Here is a 17,564-nt window from a genome sequence, read left to right as displayed (position 1 = left end):
ATTAAGCAGCTTTAAGCAGCTACTTGCTAAAGCTGCATTCTGAAGAGCAGCTCTTTTCAAAGAGTCCTTCACAAGATTGCACAAGTACCAGGTGATTAAAGCGAGGGAAATAAGAAATAAAAAGAGCAAAACTTGGCAACAGAGACTTAGTGAGATGCAGGACTGACAGCCAAATGTACTCACTTGAAACTAGAAAGACAAAATTAGATTGGATTTTGTTTCCATCTCTGCATGAGTAAGATATAAAATAACACTTGGCTTCTTTTCCTTAACAGGAAGTATCAACAGGACAGGGGCAATCCCTACGTTTTTGCGGACCCCCACAATGATCCAACCACATCTGGATATGAAGCCCTTCCTGCAGTTCCCCATAGAGACACCTATTCCCCACAACGTTGGGATCTTCCACAATTTTAACACAGTAAGTAAAGTCACACTCATCCAACTGCTATGGTGTCACTTTTTTTTAAAGACACACACAGCCTTTTTTCTTAATGTTTCCTTATTCATCATGTTTACTTATCTTAACTTTTATGTATTCGTCATACTGCAAGTGCAATCCTTAACAGAGCACCTGGATCCCATTGTCTAAGCTTGGTGCTGGGTCCTTTTTTATTATGGGTTTTATAAAAGACTAAAACACAACACACATAACCACACAATCCACTCAATGAATCTGGATCACTGCTTGTGATGGCCAGGATCCAATCAGGAAACGTGTCTGTGGGCAGTGTATTTTTATTTATTTTAATTTGCATGCTAGTGGTGCAATATCCAATCAATTTTCTTTCATCCACACCTAAAACATCTCCCGGGTGTTTTTATTCGGCTGTTAATATTAGTTTCCCTTGATTCATGAATAATAATAAGTCTGCTATGGCTAACTATTTCATATCCTGGCCGATACTGTCACCCAAAATCTTTCCATGTCTGCAAGGAGTGTAAAAAAGAAGCAAGCGCTAGATATGAGTCAAAGCCAATCGCAATTTGCAATTCTAAAACTGGCTTTAGTCTTTGCTAGCACTGGTCGCCAGTGTAAAATATGCAGCGTCCTTCGACTGTGTTTGATAGCCAGAGATGGAAAGAAAGAAAAGCTTCATTGCCAGCTTAGCAAATCAAAACCAAATGACTGAAACTGTTCATTTTTTATTCCAATCCTAACATCATATTTCTCCATAAAGGCCAGACAATCTTTTAATGCTGTAAAACTATGAATGATGGGATGACTTTTGAATACTGATAAGAACTCAAAGCAGTGTCTTTTGAAGGCGTGCTCAGAGAGAGAGACTGACTTCATAGCAGTTTGAACTTGTAGCAGTTTAAAGCAATCTAGCAAGCCTTAAATGTTTATGGTTTTTGCTCCTTGGGGCTTTGGTGATGGTAGAGTTGTATCTGCTGCCCAGCAGATGGGGGTGTTGGAGAGGCTGGAAGGACAGACTGACCTTTGTTTGCTTTAACACTGCTGAAGGCACACTGCAGTGTCGACGTCGACGTCATTACTTAATGAAATTAGCAACAATTTCACCATGCAGGTAGTACTGACAAGGCTTTCAATGAGTAGGACAGGACACATGGACATCAACTCAGGAGTTGCTGCTACGTCTTTAATTGGTCTCTGACAATGAGTAACATTGGCCAAAATGATGGTAAAAGATCATATATACTGGGTTGCTGCAGGTCCAGTTTCACTAGAAACACTGTTTGCAAGGCAGGAATACCCTGGACCAGGAGCCAATCCATCTCAGCCTATCATATCTGTGTAGATGCCTGTGCAGCCAGTAGCACCTCTGAGATTCTGGAATTTGTGGCCTAATGTAATAGACTGCTGTTCCATCTAAGCGCCTTCATCAGATATATGTGAAGCACATCTTTACACCAGTCAGCGGTCGATTTCAACATATAAAGAAAATTAATTTCAACTTCTTATGCTGGTGTTGCTACAGTAATAACCTTCCATACCTTATACATGACCAGTTATGTCTGTTGAGCACCCAGCCATCCAATGACACTGCTGGGACTGGGATTTGGGGTGGGGTAGTGCATTAAACTGCTTCAACTTCAAACTGAGTGTCTATCAAAATCAATGAGTCATTTTTAACTGTTTTTATAACTAGAAAAAGCAAGGTTTACTAAACCAGATGCTGACCCTGATATGTGTTTGGTATGAACATGTTTGAGTCACCTGCACAGCAAATACAAATAGAAAGTGAAAGAAACTTGGCAGTCCTTCAGGTTTGAACATAGTCACATTGGAACAAAGTGTTTATTATTTTTATTATAGTATTAAAACACTCTAAGAATTACTTTAAAATAATCTCCAGTAATTGAGAAACATGGTGGGTCCTGAGCCCACATGGAAACACTTAATACAAGACAGAAATACACACTGGGAAGGGCAACAAACCCAGTGGCTAATCCACCTACAGTGATGTTTTTGGGAAGTGAAAGGCAGCAGAATTAATCCCACTCATACATACTCTAAACTTCTTCTCTGTCTTGTCTAGAAGTAATATTTAAACCTAGGTCTTCAGGGACCTGAAGTCTTGTGGTCTTAAGATGTTTGAAATGTAAACCCCTTATACCACTGACACAGACAAGCTGTTTGTGGTATGATGTTCAGAGCAGCAGAACAAAAGCATCGTGTCTATGTGTGCTGTTTAGGTTCAGTGCCTTTCCTGGCTATCAGACCGAGAAGGAATCTATAAACAACTGACGAAAGCAGATTTCTGCATTTGATGAAGCCCCACAAATGAAAAGAAGCAGACCGCTGTAAAGAGGTTCCTCCTCATGTAACTCATACACGGGTCAGGAGAGTAATGCTAATACAACAATAAATCACCCAGCTGGAGGCATTGTGGCACACTTCCACCACAGTGCAGCAACCCTTATAACTGAAAGGAACGATACGTCCGCAAATAAAATTCAGAAAGATTTAGGTCTCTGATATCGAGACATGATACTCTTTATATCTAGGCTAACAACATTTTCCAAAAGTAATCCACCCCTGTTTAAACCAGACCTTGTTTTGTGTACCTGAGGGAAAAGTACCTGCTGTGTCCTGTTTGCTGGAGCTTTTATGTGACTTTAATGTGGTTTGTCATGTACCTGCTGCTCTGAATGGATGTGCTCATAGGTGGTGACATGCTTCTATAATTTATAGCAGCTGGCTGTAGTGTGGAGCCTTGTAACCGCCTGACACAGGCTTACATTGCTGATTCAGGAATTTCCGAGTCGGTTCTATGTTATTAGATATGAGAAGTTGTTGATGTTCACATGATGCATTCTCTAGGAATCCGGTCTCATTGCGGTCCTGCATGATGCAAAAGTCCTGCAGGATTTCAGAAACTTGTTGCTACTTTACTCAGCTGTTTTCAGACACATTATTCAAGATTTACTGAAGAATTAAAACGTAAAAAAAATCCACATGACTGCTCAGGTGGCACAGCGGTAAAAACACACGCTGGAACCAGAGCTGGGATCTCGAATACATCGTATCAAGTCTCAGCTCTGCCTGCCGGCTGGGCTGAGCAGCCACATGAACAACAATTGGCCTGTTCAGATAGAAGTGGGATATTAAAAAGCCGGATAGGGACAGAACTCTCTCATAACTAATGCAATTACGACCTCTGCTGGCTGATTGATGGTGCCTGCACAGAGAAGGGAAAAGTCAGGGTGTGTCTCTCCATACTCAGTGCTGATCCGCATTGCACTCGTCAAAGTGTAGGTGACAAGATGATTACAGCTGCTGCCCACGTGTCGGAGGGGGCATGGGTAAGCTTCGTTCTCCTCAATTGGAGCGGGGATCGGCATTGGTGGAGAGGAAGCATGACGCATTCGGGACAAAAAAGGGGAGAAAATGCATAAACAAAATAATAATAATAAAAAAATTCAACATAAAATGTAGCAAGGTTTTGGAGCACCACAAACAACAAGTAGAGATCCAATGTATGAAACACACCTGAATGGTTGGCTGGAACAACATTCTACAAAATTAAATTCCCTTAACTGTTTGTTTACGATGGTAATAAAACAGTGCTGTCCAAAATCTCCCAAGATGTTCAGCTGGTTGGAGATGGTAGCCAAATTTTGCAATGACTTTTTCCAGACAGAACTTGCAAGATTTAATAAGCTGAAAAAATAAAACTGGCTGTTCCTCTAAACTTAGTTATTAAAATAGGGATACTTATTTGTGATAATATCACACAGACTACAGAGGAAGTAATCAAGATTAGATTTAAACAAACTCTGGAGTATGGATTTAATTCTGAGACAAGAGCTGTAAGAGTTATGGTCTGATGTTATCACGTTCTTGCTTTTGAGGCAGAGCTGCAGCTGCTTGAGATCTGCTGAAGGTTGGGAAGTATTTAGTGTCAGAGTTTGAGTCACTATAGGGGGGCAGGGGGAGGGCTGACTTTGACAGGCTGTGCTGAGCCTAATGGGGGCGTGGAGGAAATACAGACAGAGTTTCTGAAAGAGAAAAGAGAGAAAGCGGCTGAAAGAATGCCGGGCAGTGAAGGAAAGTGCACGACATTTCCTCTGCATCAGGAAAGTTTAAGTCAGTTTGGTGTTTGGATGTGACAGAGATAGAGGAAGGAGGAGAGAGCTTGCTGGAGCATCAGATCCAGGCGTGAGGTCGATGGCAAGGTTCAACACTACAGTGTAAACTGTGAAAAGAGGACAGGGAGGAGGAAGACAATCAGACCTGTATATGATTTATCAGAAATGCAGGATGTATGTATACAGAGAGGTTCTTGACTGTTACATACGATGACTGCATGAGAGTCAGGTGGTCCTGTGGGAAGGGACCCTTTCTGGACACACACCCCTTCTTAAATTAAACACAAACATACACTCACATGCATGTGTGCATTCTCACAGAGGACGGATGCAGCTCTACGAATTCTGAGGACGAAAAGGTGAGTGTCTCACAGTGACAGTAAAATAATAACATATAGTCCTGTACTGGGAAATAGAAAGGACAATGCTTGGGGTATTAGATCTTCTTACCAGTTTGTGCTTATATGCTGTGTGTTGTTTTTTGTTGCCATGGCCAGAATAGTCCACCTTGGCATTGTGTGTTCATCTGAAGAATGAAGTTTGCTCAGGTTGTGCAGTAATGGAATGCAGATGCAGATATTCAGAATGTGTATTAATAATACAAATGATGATACGAAATAGAGAAATTGTATTTAATTTGGTTAAAAAAAAAGGCACAGCGGAACCCAATACAGTGGCTATACAGTATACTGTCTGCAAGGATCTTCACCTATTCAGCCTGTGTTTGGTTGGGTTTCCTTTGTGTACTTTGGTTTTATTCCACTTCTCAAAATATTGCTAAAGGTTAGCCCTAGATGTGAGTAAATGTGTGTGTGAGAAACAGTAGGCTCTTTTCCCTACAGCTCTCCATACTGTGTAGTTAGCATAAAAGTGCCAGCAGCTCATACCAGTGCATTATTTAGTGGATTGATTGTTGTGCATGATAACTGTAATTATACACATGTAAAACAGTATGATTATTATCAGATGTAATGCTGTTTAACTTTAAAATGTGTAACTATTACCTTTCTAGTACCCATGTTGTTTAATTTTAATGTTGTTTAATTTGTTCTTTAATTTCCTTCGGGATCAATAAAGTATCTATCTATGTATCTATGTATGTATCGATGTATGTATCGATGTATGTATCGATGTATCTATCTATCTATCTATCTATCTATCTATCTATCTATCTATCTATCTATCTATCTATCTATCTATCTATCTATCTATCTATCTATCGATGTATCTATCTATCTATCTATCTATCTATCTATCTATCTATCTATCTATCTATCTATCTATCTATCTATCTATCTATCTATCTATCTATCTATCTATCTATCTATCTATCTATCTATTGTTATGTTTTAAACTTTACTATAGAGATGGTGATTACATTATGTAACTATAGACCTTAACTAAATCATTGTTTATGCTTGTTTTATAGTTACATTATTACATAGGTTTTATTGTAGATTATCAGGAACAATTATTTATTTATGGAGGAACAGTGGTAGCCTAGTGGGTAGAGCTTTGGCTATCAACTGAAAGTTTGAGGGTTCGAATCCCAGCTCTGCCATGCAGCTACTGTTGGGCCCTTGAGCCTTAACCCTCTCTGCTCCTGGGGCGCTGTACAATGGCTGACCCTGCGCTCTGACCCCAGCTTCCAAACAAGCTGGGATATGTGAAGAAAGAATTTCGTTGTACTGTACATCTGTATATGAATATATAACAAATAAAGGCGTTGTCTATTTTTTTGCTGTAGCGATGGAATAAAAGGCAATATTTATTTATAGATTATTAAAAATATTATAAAATAATTTATAGATTATTTATAGATTAGTGTGTGACATTGTCTTGCTTAACTTGCTTGGCAATGTTTTTCTGCACAGTTGGCCACTGTGTTGTTCCATTGTTAGACTTAATGAACATGGCATACAAATAAAGAAATCAATAAAAATATTACTTCTTTTATTCCATTTTTATTTAATTATTGATTTAATATAATATCTAATATTGCACCATTCTTTAAAAATTACAAAAATGCCAATATGACACTGTTTGTTATTTTAGCTGAGATGGTTTGTTGCTTGAGAACACTGAGTACTCTTACATTCCTGGTCTAATGTCTCAGTCCTCCAAAGTAAGTAAAATGAATGTGGAGGTAAAAGGCAAAAAAATGCAGTCCTCACCACTTAAGGCTATTTTTGTTCAAAGGACAGAAGGGCGATTTCTGGATTTGAGGCTGACGCAGCGTTGTGGAACCTTGTACGCTATTAAATGCTTGTTATGTTTCATCACCTTAAAACTGATTTCATTTCAATAAAAGGATTTTTCAGAGCTGAGCTTTTTTGAATGGTCAGCCAAAGTCTGTTGGTTTCTGGCTGAGATGGTTATTGATGAACTGAATCTGTTTTGTTGAGGCTTTCCGGCTTATGGTGTTCCAACCATTTCAAGTTAATCCCTACAGGATTCATGGCAGCGTGATCATAGAACATCATTACTGTATCTAGCCCAGTGCTTTTCTGTTGGGTGTTATAGAATATGCATGTGCCCTGAAAGGCTTTGGTTTACAATTTGCAACCCAAGCGAGTTTGTGATGCTCAGCCAAAAAAGATAAAGCCTGTGAAATTCAGGAATATCCGCTGCTCGGCCTGTTATTTCTCAGATGGTGTAAGTCTGCACTGTAGTTATTTGCTTAACCTCTTGCATATTTTCTTCTAATCAAGGGTTGGCTGGACACAGTCTGTACAAATCTGTTTTTGTTTAAGTTGGCAAATATTAATTGGCCTCTCCTCTCTTATCCAGCCATGAAAAGCTCTTGTAGGCGAGCCTGTTAAAGCCGATTCTTCGTTTAAATAAAACGCATGAACGTCATGATAATTAGATAGAAAATGTCCTACAGATTCTTTGTATTAATTAAGCAAATGTTCTATCAACCGACTGAAATGTTAAACACATCCAGTGTGTCTATATTAAAGCTTAAAATACACTGATCAGCCATATTATTAAAACCACATCCTTGTTTCTACACTCACTGTCCATTTGATCAGCTTCACATATAGGAGCACTTAGTTCTACAATTACTGCCTGTAGTCCATCTGTTTCTCTGCTTGCTTTTTTAGCCTGCTTTCACCCTGTTCTTCAATGGTCAGGACCCCCACAGAACCACCACAGAGCAGGTATTATTTAGGTGGTGGATCATTCTCAGCACTGCAGTGACAGTGAGGTGTTTAAAAATTCCAGCAGCGCTGCTGTGTCTTATCCACTTACACTAACACACACCAACACACCACCACCATGTCAGTGTCACTGCAGTGCTGAGAATGATCCACCACCTAAATAATACCTGCTCTGTAGTGGTCCTGTGGGGGTCCTGACCATTGAAGAACAGCATGAAAGGGGGCTAACAAAGCATGCAGAGAAACAGATGGACTACAGTCAGTAATTGTAGAACTACAAAGTGCTTCTATATGGTAAGTGGAGCTGATAAAATGGACAGTGAGTATAGAAACAAGGAGGTGGTTTTAATGTTATGGCTGATCGGTGTAGGTTTGAAAATTAAACCATTAAGACAAATAGAAATCGTTTACAGTGGAGGATAGAGGATACAGTGTGTAAAAACTAAATTATCTAATAAAATGAAAGCTCTATTTGACACTTTTTATTGTACTGTAGATAGAAAATAGATAACTCAGCACAAATCTAAAGTGGTGTGTTTTCAGAATGAAAGCTATAAATTCAGAATGATCTCATAAATTGAATATATATTGTTTATAATTCATGAAGTATTAATTAAATAGACCTGATGTGCATTCTCATTGTTTAATCATCAGAGATGGCATACTGAGAAAATCAACTCAATTACACTGGGAAATTTGTCTGGCTTTCTTAATGAATTACTTAGGTCTTTAACTTACTGTAGTATAAATTAGAGAGGCCCAATCCATAATCACTCACTTGGACTAACTCACAGTGTCCTAATCTTTTTCTTTTCCCAGCTCTGCATTCCCAGATGATTTCTAACTCCCTCTTTCAGAAATGATTAATGACACTGTAGATTTATGGACATGGAGTAATTTCACTCCTTTTTTTACTCTTTGTCTTTTCCCCTCTCTGTACTCCAGATGGATCCTGTTCAGAAGGCAGTGATCAACCACACCTTCGGGGTTCCACTGGTCAAGACCAAGCGACCCATCATATCCTGTAATGTCTGCCAGATTCGATTCAATTCAGAGGTAAGCTGTCTGATCAGGATGTTCTGTTCGGATGTTCTTTTAATGTTTCCATGCTGTTACTGTTATTGTTAACTTTTGAGGTTGCTGGTGTCACACAGCAAAATGGGTCCTAGGAACTTGGGAGCAATAATCACTGCCATTTACTCTCTGTTAGGATTTACTGATGCTTTCTTTATTACTTCTCACCTCACATAAACATGCCAGTAAGTGTACTGGTCACACTTACTTGCCCAAGGTGTGAGTAAATGTATGTGATGCCCTGCTTTAAAGTGTCGCCCCTGTCTAGTGTGAATTACTGCCTTGTGTCTAGCGGTTCTAGATGCCACCTTATCCATTCCCCTGACCAATATAGCGGTTGGTAAAATGAATGAATAAACAAATAAAAATACTTGATTTATATAGTAATTATTAGGGGTGTGCACTGGGGAAAAACTCTGTTTGAAATTTGGTTAATAATAACAAATTTACATGGCAGAGTCGTTTGATTCCCAGGTGTGGTGGTCTGGGTCCTTTCTGTGTGGAGTTTGCATGTTCTCCCCATGTCTGTGTGGGATTCCTCCGAGAGCTTTGGTTTCCTCCCACAGTCCAAAGATGTGCAAGTGAGGTGAAGTAGAGATACAAAATTGTCCATGACTGTGTTTGACATTATAGACCAGTTATTACCTGTCCTGTCATCAATGTAACCAAAGTGTGACTTTAAAATCCTAATAAATAAATACATGACAGAGTCAGTTCTGTGATTCTAGGCATTCAGAATGAAGAGTCGACTCTGAAGCTGTGTGCAATATTTCACACATGTATGGGTATGGGGACAATATTGTGACAGCGTTACTCCTCAAAAAAACCACCAGCATGATGTCCCTGCATGTGTCGTTTTTATTTTAAGCACCTGTCTTTTTAAAGGCCTGCATGGTCCTCAATCCTATTTGACAGTAAACATGAGAACTTACTGTCTTCATGAGGCTGAACTATCATTAAAACAGCGATCCTTTAGACACTATTATTATTTCTCTTAAATGTGCGGGGTTATGCGTGTTAAGGAAATCCAGAGCCTAAAATGTACTGGCTCCAGGTTTAGATGGCAGCTGGGATGAGCAGCGTGCCTAGCATAGAGCTAGTTATAGAGCAAAGCTTGGGAGTGTCCCACAGTCCTGCGCTATTTTTATGGCGCAGCACTGTAATCATGGGTAGAATGTGGCATTTTTGCTGGAAGGGTGTAATCTTGAGCTTCCACTCGGCAGATGCAAAACTCTTTTTAAATCCATGCCACAGACTCGGAGGGGCGAGGACGAGGTGTAGAGGTCTGGACTGCTGGTCTGTTTAAGGCCAAAAGTAGTAACAAATGATTTATAGGGAGGCCCCCTTAAGCTGTCCAGCTGGCAGTAATAGTTACATAGTAAGAACTACATGTTTTTATAGAGGGGATATTTGGTTTGGCACCTCATGCTGCTTTAAATGTTTTTCTTTAGATGTGTAATGGTTGTTGACTCTGTTTTGAAAACATTTTTAATGTGATGTTGCAACCAGTTGCAACCATTATTACTATTATTATTATTATATTATGTAAGTAATGTAATGTGCCCTGTGATGGACTGGCACCCCGTCCAGGGTGTTACTGTGTGCCTTGCGCCCATTAAAAAGCTGGGAAAGTCTCCAGTACCCCCGACGACCCCAATTCTTTAAGCGGTTAAGAAAGTGAGTGAGTGAGTAATGTAATGTAATGTAACACAAGTAATGGCCAACTAACATTACCAAATGATTCATTAATTCATTTACTGTTTTACCACTGCTTTATCCTGGTCAGGGTCGCAGTGGGTCTGATTCATTGGGTGAGAGGCAGGAAACAGGACAGGTGGCCAGTTCATCAATTTTTAGTAGCTCAAGTTAACCTGAGAGCATTTCTTTGGATTTGTGGAAGGAGCACTGGGAGAGCTCAGGGAGAACATGCAAACTCCACAGTGAAAAGACCCTGGCGGCTCGGCCTGAGAACTTAGTCCAGGCCCTTTTTAAAGTGAGCCATCATGCTACTAGGGTCAGAACTTAAGTATATTTATTTCTGCAGTTCTGATCATGTTGTGTTGACCTTTTATAACCTTTGTGGGCGTGAATTCCAGATTGACCCATGTGGTCTGGTGATGAGCTCCTGACCTCCCAGCCAACCCCATAGTGCCAGCATGCCTGGGAATTTCAGCATATTTTAATTAATGAAAGATTAAACACTTTAATTGTTAGTGGTCATCTCTGACACCAGTGGTCAACTTTGAAATAATTTCAACACCCTTTATGTCCTCAGTGTCCCTCTCACACACAACCACAGTATTTAGCCACCACACAAACACTGATGCTCTCTTTGACAGAGGTTTATCCTGGTCAGAGTTTTACATGGACAGAGGTAGGAAGCATAGAAGAAGGTCTGCTCACTGAAGCTCATAAACTTTGGTAATTTGGTGGAAAATAAAGTGCCACTGTCATTCCGCATTATAGCTCTCATGGCTTTAATATTTCAGCTGCATTTTGTCACTTCATTGAGGAAAATCATAAAAAAATTCTTGTGTCAGCAAACACATCAGGTTTTTTCCCCTCAAGGCCTGAAGAGCACAATACGTTGAGTTCTTCTATCCTCCATCCGCCCCATGCCACCATCATTTCACGCTTCATTATGGATCTGTATATTTCTAATCCGCTTCTCTGATAACAGAGCATATTTACTGTGGGAACAGCTGCACATTGCCTGCCAGCTTTCATCACGCGCTGTATTCATCAAACCCGAGCACGGGGGCTTTCTCCAGCTTTGTTGCTGCGCTGGTGTTTGCAGTAGCTTTTAAATGTCCCCGTGTCCTCGCTGTATGTCATGTGGAGGTATAACCTTGCCGCGCTGCAGTAGTGATGTCACCGCTTTGTAGCACTGATGCTGCAGGATTGGGTTGTGTGCACTCCGTTCCCTCCTCCGCCGCCTGGTTTTCGAGCTGCAGACGGCGTCCCCTGTGGCTCGCTGGCTGTCAGTCACTGGGCATGTTACCCCCTCTTTTTTGAGTGAGCAGGGTTTAGGATACATCAAGCTCGAAAATTATTGTGGCTGCTGCTCCCCCTGCTGCCACATTTCCAGTTTTACTATTGGGTTTTACGTTGATTGCGTCTTTCACTGTTGCCACACATGGATTAGTGAAAAATGTTCTTCTCCACAGCTAAGGTGCAGTTAAAGTGCTGGTTTTAGAGCATAATTTAGTTCTGTTTTGCATTTATCCACCCAATTTATCCACTAATCAAGTCTTAGTCAGCAAAATTGGTTTTGTTTCAGCACCAAATTGCTGCTGGACTTTTTTACTATCAATATTTGTAAATTTCTCAAGTACTCTTGACAAACTGATATTGTTTAAATGGTTAAAAAACACAGAAACTAACAAATAACACAGCCAGTGTACATGGGGGTGGGGATTATTGTTAAAATAGCTAATAGAGCTCCTGGAGGAAACCCACACAGACACTGGGAGAACATGCAAAGTCCACACAGAAAGGACCCGGACCGCCCCGCCTAGGGATCGAACCCAGGACCTTCTTGCTGTGAGGCGACAGTGCTACCCACCAAGCCACCGTGCCACCCCATGGCTAAAACACCTGAACTTAATTAGAAGGAGTGTCCATATACTTTTAGTCATATGTAGCACAGACATTACATTTGTGGATAGAGCCTAAAATAATTTTATATCAGTAATAGGTAAATGACATTCTTTTTGTCCTTGGAAATGAAAATGTATGCATATTTTAATTCAGTATCATAAGCTGTTGCCATGTTTCTTGCTTTATTTGCCTTGAATCTTAATTAGATCTCTTACTCAAAGCAAACAGATATTAATCACCAGCCTAAACTGATCTGGCACTTTTGTCCAAACATGGTGTGGTGACGCAGATGAAAAGTATTTGTTTAGCTTTTTTACTCTAATGTTTTGTCTCCCTTAATCAGCTATTTTTTCCTCCTGACATTTATTTTCCTCTCCACATCCTTCACCCGTGTGTCTGCTTTTAGCACTTACTCAACACCTGGACTGCGACAGGGTGCTTGTGTTGTTTTGGTCTAAGTATGTGGACATCTGTTTTAACCTTTTAGCTTCATACATGCTTCCAACTTGTCCTAGAGATCTGAGCTCCTTAAGCAGTGACATGCCTCCTTGGTGTCACCCAATCTGATCTCACAGCTTTAGACACCCATCAAGTAGCCTAAAGGTCTTTAACTACTGACCACAAGCTATATAAAGCTCTGTCAACACCAATTACAGTCTACAGCCTGCCATCAGGGGCTGGGAGTTCTGGCCAGATTTCTCTCGCAGTGTGGCTGTGTGGTGCCGCTACACTTGTGTGATCACGTCAGAACTTCCTCTGTACTTTTTTGTCCATTTCTTCGGGTTTACTTGGTGTACCTTAATTATTAGTTTCCTTTTTGCTAAAGTATAATGTGTTTGTTTGCTGCTTTAAGCACCAGACGCTCTCTCTCTCTTCAGGACTCAGTGCCAGTAGCAGCTGTCATCAGCTCTCAGCTTTTTTGGAAGAACGACAGCAGGATAATCCCGCTGCTTTTTATAATCATCGTTGCCATTCTGATAGGGACCTCAGTGGACTGTTTGTTGCTGTAAGTTATTATTAGGTCATGTGTTGGAGTTCCCTCGCTCATGGTGACCGCCAGACGTTAATGTTTTAAACCATAACAAGCCTCTAGACTGCAGGCAACAGTTTCTGAGTGTGCATGTGCATTTGTTTTCCCAACCTGAGGTCAAGCCAGCATTATGATGGGTGACCAGATATACCAGTCTGCATGACAAAGGCAGGATTACTGTTTTTGGAGATTAAGGATTACACAAATTTGTATTTGGTGTCCGTCTGCGGCTTGTATTTTGTTGACCACAAACTTCTTTATAAATATCTATTTGTCCTGCCTAATAGCACAGCTAAATATGAGGGTTTAACTCTATTTATCACCTTCTGATGAATTTTTCCAGCGTCGTACCAACTTTTTAATGCCATCAGCAAAAAATGTTTTTTGTTGGGCGTGTAGCCACTGATGCGCCGCTGCTTTCATATCATCATCACATGAAAATCTTCTTCCTCTTAAAGCTTCTTTAAGCGTCCAAAAAGGTGGAAATCAGATGGCGCTAAATACATATTATAAGCGTCTCTCAGTCTCTCACACATGATCAGTTACTACTCCTCCCATCTTCACCATTTCCAACCAAAATATAAAAGTGAGGAAACTTTTTGAAGATCCCTCGTATATGGTGTTAGCACAATAAGATTTCCAAGATAAATAAAGCACACTATAATACTTTCAATATTAATTCTAATATCTATCTTAATCAAAAAAAAAAAAACAAGAACAGCTTTATAGCATGTTTACTAAGCAGTACCTGCAGCAGTTCCAGCCTCATATACAGGACACTGACCCTAAAACCACGTCTGTACAGGTTTCAGTAGACAGAAAAAATCCAGCAACACAACAAACATAAGGAAGGTTGAATATCAAGCTGTGTTGTTCTCACCAACAGTAACAGAGACTTCTGAGTGTAGAAAATTGTTTTGAAAAACCTTGACAGGTAACATACAATTAGGCAGCTTTCACATGATGCGCATCACCGCATGGCTGGGTGCGTATTGGCCCTACCACAGCATTTAAATGTTTTACATAATAAACATCAAAACTGTTTTCTGCTGGCTGTGCCAGTGAGTGGCAGACGTAAAAATAGTATCCAGTACTGCAAGTGTTGACTGAAATAAGGCATGAGAAGACAAAAACACAGCAAAAACTAAAGTGGGTTCATGGATATAAGCAAATTAAAGCTTATTTAAGAGCTCAGAAGCCATGACAAGCATTTTCAGCAAGTCTTAGAAGCAAATACAAAACACATTAAAAGTATTTTGGTAAAACAAATTCAGTAAATGCATTCTGAGCGAATTATCAATCATAACACAGGAATAAATTTGTTCAGTCCACTGGAGAACGGAAGATAAAGGTGCACATCGCTATTTTTATAAGCTTAGTAATAGGGTTGGGGTTGTATTCTGTTTGTGGTGGTATATCTAGTGAATAGGTGTCCCAAGACAGCAAATACAAATGCTTCTCTTTTGAACTGAAATTGGTTTGCCATGGCACATCTGTAATACAAAATTAAATTAAAATTAATGGTAAAAAATGGCCAACAGGTAAAAATGTGTTTAAGAACAGTCCTGGGTCCCTGCAAGCATTTTTATGGATGGAAAAACACCTTAAACACAAAGATCAGTACCGGAGCCACTGCAGTTTATTTGCAGGTTGTTGGCTAGCGCAGCTTCTCGGCAGCCTTCTGTCCTTCAGTTTCCTTTGGGTATAGAATGACACTTGTGGTTTTATTTAGGTCTTTGCCTTTGACCAAGGTCAGCATTATAAGTTCCTCTCCAACAGTTCTTGGTCAGCAGTAACGAGACTATTTTGGACTAGAAAGGGTTTCTAAGTATAGTTTAAAAATAAAAATAGGCATGAAAGATGTGTTCAGCAGTACTGAAATGTATCAGATCATTTGCTGTGTGACTTCCAAAGTTTAGTACTAAGCAAACTGGTGCTGATATCACTGGTGCTCTAATTGTTAGCACACAATTGCTAGTTTCATGTCTCTGGTTTACTTTGTCGATCAAACGGAGACTCTGCTGTGCCTTATTTAGAAGGTGATCATTATGCTCAGTGCTACCACTTTGGTGTACTTGTTTCCCTGCAGCATTACATCACGACTGTCATTGTTGTATTTTCACAGTGTCTAATAAGTAGCTTGTGTTGTTAATGAGCATTTGCTGATCCCTTGAGTTTATTTATACACCCAACTATGCCAACCCTGAAAAAGATATTTATTTCCAGCCTCAACTACAAATTAGCCCTGAAAGCAAAGAAATATGTCGCCTGTTTAGACCTGATATTGAACAAAACAAAACCAGTCTCATGGGTTCTGAAATCAACCTCTCTGCATTATTCTAAAACATTGTTTTTATTATTTCAGAGCCAGGCAGAGGCACATTACAAAGGAAACCGTCACGCCAGAAGAGTTAAAGGCATTGAGACCTCCAAGACTCGTCCACAGGACAGTGACAAGCCTCCTCCTGGACCTACATCCTCCCCGTCTCCCCTGGGCGCCACAAACTCTGACAGTGACTCCACCAAAGCAGGTCAGAACTGCAAACTCTTCACACAAGTCAAAAAAACAAACATAGGAATAATTTATTGCAGATAATAGCAGAATCCAAACTTAAGTCCACTTCTAAAAACTTGGTATGAGAGCCTAGATTTTACTAAATTATATTCTGCTGAATAAATTTTGGAAAAGTCATTACCATTAACACAGGAACCACAACAATCAACGTTCACAGTTCATGTGCTGTTTAATAGGTGCAGTCTAGTTCTATTTAAATGTCCACAATGAAATGACTGACTATAATCAAGCATAATCACTAACAGGGAATTAGTTCTGCCACAAACTTTAACGTTATTATAGAACTTCCTACAGTGACTAGAGCAGATAAAATTGCCCACCGAGTCTGCTGAGTCTGCTGAGTTGGAAAATTCTGGACTAAGTGGGTGGGGTCTTTAAAACACTATGCAAGGACCCTGGTTAGCAGACCAAGGCGCCTGTGCAGTAGTGGAGGAGCCTTATGTGCGAATCCACCAAAGCACGGGCAAAAAAGAAGGGGTTGAGTACTGGCAATGCATCCGTGGAGGCTGGAGCAGGTGAATATACCCTCCTCGCAAGCAATCGGGATCCCCATGCAGTGGTAGACTAGTTGGCTTTCGATGCATAAATAAACAGAAAATAAATGTATGTAAATATTCAATTTGAACACTATGCTGTGTCTGTATCTATCATGGCTCATACTAGGCCATCACATCAACAGCTGTTCTTTATGTAAAACTAAGAACTACTATTCTTTACAGCTAAAAACAAATATGTGAATTAACTAGAATCCTACCTGATTGGCTAAAGTCATCATTACATACTATTGCACTTAAAGTGTGTGGCTAGTACTCGGTCAAAAGTAACCACCTTTGCTTTTCAGACACTTGGTCTGAGTGGTCAGCGGGAGCCTATAGGCACCAAAGCTCTGACCCTATAAAATCAAGAAATAGCACAACCTGGCTGCTAATATTCTATAAAAATCAGTTACTGTGCTTAAATTTTATTAAGTCTAAGACTTAATTCTAATCCCTATTCAGACACTAATCTCACATGGATGGTGTGACTTTGCATGGTGCCACAGGGCATCGCACTTGTTTCAGAGCTTTATTAGGTGGGACCAACAGATGAGCTCACAGCAATGTATGTGGTCTAACTAAGTATTAGAAGTCAATTTATCCCTGAATCAAAATAAACTGTGGGATTTACAGCTGTGGCTGGAGGTGCTTGCTGAATAGTGAGAGAGAAAGTAAGGAATGGTGCGAGATATTAGAGATGGAAAGAAAAGCAAATGAACAAAGAGTATATGAGGCTGATAAGCTTACAGTGAAGGTCAGATGCATTGTATTGCAGAAAACATCACAGTTGATCCCTTTCTAATCAGAAGTGATTAGATGTTGGCAGCTGATCGAAACATCAGGTTATAAGAAGAGAATAGAGAGGGGATATGGGGAGGACAGAGGGTGACCAATGTTATTTTTTATTTACTTTACTTTTATTTACTTTTTTATTTACTATTATTTAATTTAATTTAGTCACCATCAACGGTTGGATCAAATTATTAGAACAGTTAAAGCACACAAAGCTGATTGTCCAGACGTATTAA

At 40.0% G+C, this 17,564-nt stretch overlaps 1 protein-coding gene across 2 annotated transcripts in view; it reads left to right on the top strand.

Annotated features, from left to right (window-relative positions):
- Positions 1-310: 310 nt before the first annotated feature.
- Positions 311-17,564, top strand: part of znf385a (zinc finger protein 385A) — a 39,059-nt gene continuing 21,805 nt past the window's right edge. Inside the window, exons 1-3 of one of the 2 annotated variants that reach the window (XM_063015623.1) lie at positions 311-421; positions 8,667-8,777; positions 15,791-15,956. In XM_063015623.1, the coding sequence (XP_062871693.1) occupies positions 326-421; positions 8,667-8,777; positions 15,791-15,956 (373 nt within the window). In that variant the 5' untranslated portion in view covers positions 311-325. Of the gene's footprint in view, positions 422-4,516; positions 4,917-8,666; positions 8,778-15,790; positions 15,957-17,564 lie in introns of those variants that run through there. The other variant, XM_063015622.1, reaches the window with a different exon arrangement.

This window comes from Trichomycterus rosablanca, chromosome 19, assembly GCF_030014385.1.
Source record: "Trichomycterus rosablanca isolate fTriRos1 chromosome 19, fTriRos1.hap1, whole genome shotgun sequence".
In the NCBI taxonomy this organism is placed as follows: Eukaryota; Metazoa; Chordata; class Actinopteri; order Siluriformes; family Trichomycteridae; genus Trichomycterus; species Trichomycterus rosablanca.
Note: the sequence above shows the minus strand (reverse complement) of the source record. Positions and strands in the feature narration are given on the sequence as shown.